Below are 5,000 nucleotides of genomic sequence, written 5' to 3'. Positions count from 1 at the left end.
TCTCCTCAAAACAGCTCGGCCGCCCCAAACAAACACACACGAGTCATGTTCAATCTCCCTGCCAACGACAGACGCCCTTTGATTGGATGGAAAGCCTGCCACTTTAGGCGAGACGACAGACCCCTAATCTGTCTCCTTCGAATGTGATTGCTCCACGGATGCAATTAGTGAATTCCCCTCGATTCGTTAAGAGCCTAAAAATACAACCACTTGCGACCGCGACTCCCTAAAATTGATAAATTACAGAGAACTTCCTCCCTGTGTGTACACTTGTCAGGTAAAAAAAAGAGACAACAATAACAGGAGCCGGGCTGGTTTTGTCAGTCATGCAGAGAGATCTCTTTCCAGACGAGACAAACTACGTGTTTAAAAAGGCGCCGCGGAACTGAGCAGTAAGCACACAAGGGGCTGTCACTCAAACACCCCCTCCATCCCTCCGACCCTCCTTCCCTCCCCTCCTCCTTCTCAGCCACAGACACTCAAGGGGCCGTGACCACGAGACGCTCGGAGAAAGAGATACAAGAGCAACAATGGTCCCTATTTCATCTTTAGCGGCCATCCATCAGACGAGGCGCGAGGCACACTGACACGGGCAAGGGTGCAGTTATGGCTGGTATTTCCTGAGGTGCGGGCCCAGGCTCCGACTGTGGAGACGGCTTGGCGCGGGACCTCCGCTAGGGTATCTCAGCGAGCTTTCTGTGCGACCGCCTCGCCAACTCGCTCTCCAAAAGCTAGTGCTTTGCTTGATTTGTCAGAGCCAACGATGAATATCAGTGTGGCAGGCGAACATGACTTAAGTAATTTGGATAATTGCACCTTTTCGTTGCTTAAACCTCGACGCATGCGATCATTATCCGGATCCTGCCATACCTGTTTCACCTGGAACTTATATAACAGTTAACTTATGTAAACCACTTGCACGTCTGTAGTTTGGAGTGCCTGAGATGATTCAAAGCGATACTAGGACGGCAGCTGAGCGATCGTTTAGCCTGACAAAAGGGACACGTCACTGAGTGACAGCTGACGCACCGGCTGTTGAGAGCCATAAGTGCAGGCTCTTGTGGGACCTGTCATGGTGATTGCAATTTCGGAGAAGTGGGCTTTGTGTGTAGGTGTGTGAGTGTGTGTGTGTGAGTGTGTGTGTGTGTGTGTGTGTGTGTCTGTGTGTGTGTGCGTGTGTGTGTGTGTGTGTGTGTGTGTGTGTGTGTGTGTGTGTGTGTGGCGGAGGGTCGTTATGGTCTATATCAGCGCCGTACATCACAAATCTCATCGTATTTAGTCGTTTAGCTGCCACTGCAATGAAGTGCTCTGTGAGTCCTGTTGGGTTTACACCGTGACAGAGGGGAATGAATAGAGGCCTCTATTAGATGCCTGCATGGTGCTGACACCAGGAGAAACACAGACACACTAGTCTGCTGAAGTGTGTGCTTTCACATTGTGTCTGTTGTGTGTTTTACAGCAATGCATAATTACTGCAGATGGAATCGTTTCAGTTGTCTGGTAAAGGCCTTTCTAGTTCCTTTTGTGAGACACTCCTGTGACATGGGGTGGGTTGCATGAGTAATTATGCCAGTGGGTCTGGAATACAAACACTTCAAACCATCGGACACCTATGGAGCTGTATACACAGTGCATGCTGAAACAGGTGTGGATAATCTTTCCCTCTGTGGAGTGTATTGCCATTCATAATGTGCCGTCTAAATTAGTGCCATTTTAATGGATGCTTCTGCCGCATGTTTTAGCTCTTTGAGATCAGATATAAAAGCATTCAATAGCATTCAACATACATGCTAACCTAAGACCAGCTGTAGGACTCATCTGGAGCAGCAACCAGGGTTGAAACTGTTCTGGGGTCAGCTGTTATGGTTGATGGTAAGCCCCTTGGGCCTCCTCCCAGTGTGAGTGAGTGTGAATGGAAGTGCTGGGACTTTGGGTCCAGTGTCACAGACACAGTCCACTTCCCACTCTGTCCATTCACAGTGAGATTGACGTTGATGCCCCTCCCTCCCTCTCTTTGGCAGTGCAATCTCAAACCGAGGGCCACTTCACTTGACTTTTAAATTTGGGGTCCTCGTGACAGAGGGGAAGTGTGGACGCAGGTCAACCACACAGATGTCCCTCAGCATTACCGCGGGCAGACATGAAGACTGGCCTTCCACAACCCCCTTACAATCACAGCATTAACAGAGAGGTCCTAAGGCAGAATGGGAGTTTAATTACATGGACTGAGAAACACAGGAGTGTGTGTGTGTGTGTGTGTGTGTGTGTGTGGGAGAGGCGGGGGGGGGGGGCATGGACAAGGGCAGTGGGGATGGGGGTGTTGAGGTAGCATAGCGGACGGACCTGACAGCAGTGCGAATGGGGCCTTGGCAGCAGGGAAGGGATGTTAATAACAGTGAAGTAGTGTTTAATTAGGGGAGCACCAGGCCAGCATTAACAAACTATTTCTTCTATCCTTTCTCTTTCTCACTCTCTCTGTCTCTCTCTTTCTCTCTTTCTCTCTCTCTCCTTCCTCTCCTCTGCTCTGCGCCTGTCTGCCGCACTGACACCCTTGTCAGCTGGGGTCATTACTTGAGGTTCTCGTTTTTTTCCCTTTCCTGGCGAGTTTCCGCCATGTTCCACGCACCGCCTCGCATCCAATTAGCTGACAATAATGTATCGAAACTCTCTCTCTCTCTCTCTTGCCATGGCGATGGGGGCTAAATATAAATATGCATGAGCGTGCCTCCATGGGCTGACGAGCGATGACACCTCTGTGAGCGGGAGTGTCGCGCGAGGAGCTCGCACCCGGCTCCGCTAGTCACAGTTCAGATCTGAGACTTTACAACTTAACACACACACACACTCACACACACACGCACACACAGTCTCTCTCTCACACAGACACAGACACACACACACACACACACACACACACACACACACACACACACACACACACACACACACATCTGGAGACACACTCACACACACACAGGGAGAGACTAATTATCGAGAAGAGTGTGTGGCTCACGCCTTGTGTTAGGCGGGGAACATCTGAATACTGTGTTGCGAGGAGTTTCTCCCAGTTCAAAGGAGCAGAACTTAACAGCGTCTAGAACACCTGCCTAGTGGAATCAAAAATGCACAAAGACCGCATGAGAAATTCGGTACTATTTATTTTTTTGCTCAACCCAAAAAAAAAACAATTCAAAAGAATGGTGAAAAATGCAATAAATAAAGCAAATAGTCTGCAGTGATGAGAGCTTTTTTGAACTAGTCTGAACTAGCAATTGCAAAGTTGTGGAGGAGCGGAATAAAATACTCTTGAGAGAATGATTCTTGACAACCTCCACTACTGCATAAGCCTCAGGTTATTTGAAATGGGTCAGATTTTGACTACTGTAAAAAAAACAGAGAGGAACAAAATGGGTTGGCAATACTGATATCTGAGTTATCGGCATTGTTCAAAAACTTGCATGCATAGAAAGCAATAGTACAAAAATAAAATGTAAACATATTAGTGGGTTGAGGACAGTGGGCTATTCATATTTACATTTACATTTTATATTTATACTTATTTATACTTATTTTTCTTATTATTATTATTATGCATTTTGAGTCCCATTTTAAGGTCAGATAGACCTTAATTAATTCTTGGCTGACGGTTTATTACTGACCAGCAATGGTATTGAGGAACATCAGGTACTCGAAGTTGGAGATCTCCCTGCGTTGCCAACGCTGCGTCATATTGGACGACTTGAAGAGCTGCCGTGGAGTGGCTAATGAGATCCGCCTGAGAAAGAGAGAGGGGGTAGAGAGAGAGAAAGACAGAAAGAGAGAAAGAGGGAGAGGGAGAGAGATAGAGAGAGGGAGGAAGAAAAGGAGGAAGAGACAGAGAACAGAGAGAGCAAGGCATAGAGAGAGGGAAAGAAGGAGAAAGTGAGAGAGGTAGAGAGAGGGAGAGAGAGATAGGGAGAAGGGAGAGACAGAGGGAGGGAAAGGAAGAGGGAGAGAGGGAGAGGGAGTAAAAGAGGAAAAACACCAATAAAACAGAGCGAATAACCACAAGTCCTTGTTAGCAGCTCTAGGCCAGAGGTCATCTATTTCCCTTGGCTTGGAGCGCTGCGAGTGGACAGGGCGGCCAGGGCCACTGCGGCCCGAATGAGAGGGTGTGACTACACAGAGGACTTCCACAGGGACACATGAGAACCAATATACAGTAAGGCAGGAGTGCACACTCCAGCACATGCAAGTCCACTTAGAACAGAGCTCAGATCGCTCCCAGTCTTATGACTGAGAAAGAGCCGGGGACAGGGTGGAATCTTTTTTTAATGATGACCAAAGCAGTGTGTGTGTGTGTTTGTGTGTGGACAGCGGTGTCCTGAACTAGGTTCAACACATATGCAGTTAATAAAGAGCAGAGAGAGAGAGAGAGAGAGAGAGAGAGAGAGAGAGAGAGAGAGAGAGAGAGAGAGAGACCTCACACACTACTCTATTTAGAGCCAAGACGGTTGACCCAACCCAAGCTAACGGCTAATGGAGAGAGCTAGTGTCTCGAGTGAGCGCCTGGAGTGCTCACATGTGGCCTCCTCTTCAGAGCCAGAGTGCCACTTCAGTTTCCCCACTCCAATGGAAACTCCACATTATGAGCTAACGACTCACTCATTAGATCCCTCTGAAAGGTAAGGGGCTTGTTAATGACATCTGTTTGGAGAATCACACCTGGGCTTTTTTTTTTCTTTTCTTAAGGCGTGTGTTTCTCTCATTAAGCCTTTGCCAGACTTTGCTACTCTGTTTGTCCCTCTCTGCTGCCTGTACTCAACACAAAAGGCAGCCAGTTATAGAGTCCTCTAGAACAGAATTAGGTCAGTTCAGACAGGGTCAATGCCCACTCGCTCCAGTGGCAAGAGCACAGGGAATTAGACTGCCAGGACTGCAGGCTGGCCTGTCTGACACACACACACACACACACACACACCGCTGCAAGCGCACACTTAAAATAGCTCTCTGGTGTAGAG

General features: G+C 48.2%; 1 protein-coding gene across 7 annotated transcripts in view; it reads right to left on the bottom strand.

Moving 5' to 3' along the window:
- LOC121683409 (neurobeachin-like) overlaps positions 1 to 5,000 on the bottom strand; it is a 284,145-nt gene that overhangs the window by 45,791 nt on the left and 233,354 nt on the right. For all 7 annotated transcript variants that reach the window (XM_042063032.1, XM_042063026.1, XM_042063027.1 and 4 more), the window contains one exon: positions 3,660 to 3,775. In XM_042063032.1, the coding sequence (XP_041918966.1) occupies positions 3,660 to 3,775 (116 nt within the window). The remainder of the gene's footprint in view (positions 1 to 3,659; positions 3,776 to 5,000) is intronic.

The sequence above is a fragment of the Alosa sapidissima genome, chromosome 15, assembly GCF_018492685.1.
Source record: "Alosa sapidissima isolate fAloSap1 chromosome 15, fAloSap1.pri, whole genome shotgun sequence".
NCBI classification, from domain to species: Eukaryota; Metazoa; Chordata; class Actinopteri; order Clupeiformes; family Clupeidae; genus Alosa; species Alosa sapidissima.
This window is presented reverse-complemented; position numbering and strand designations above follow the sequence as displayed.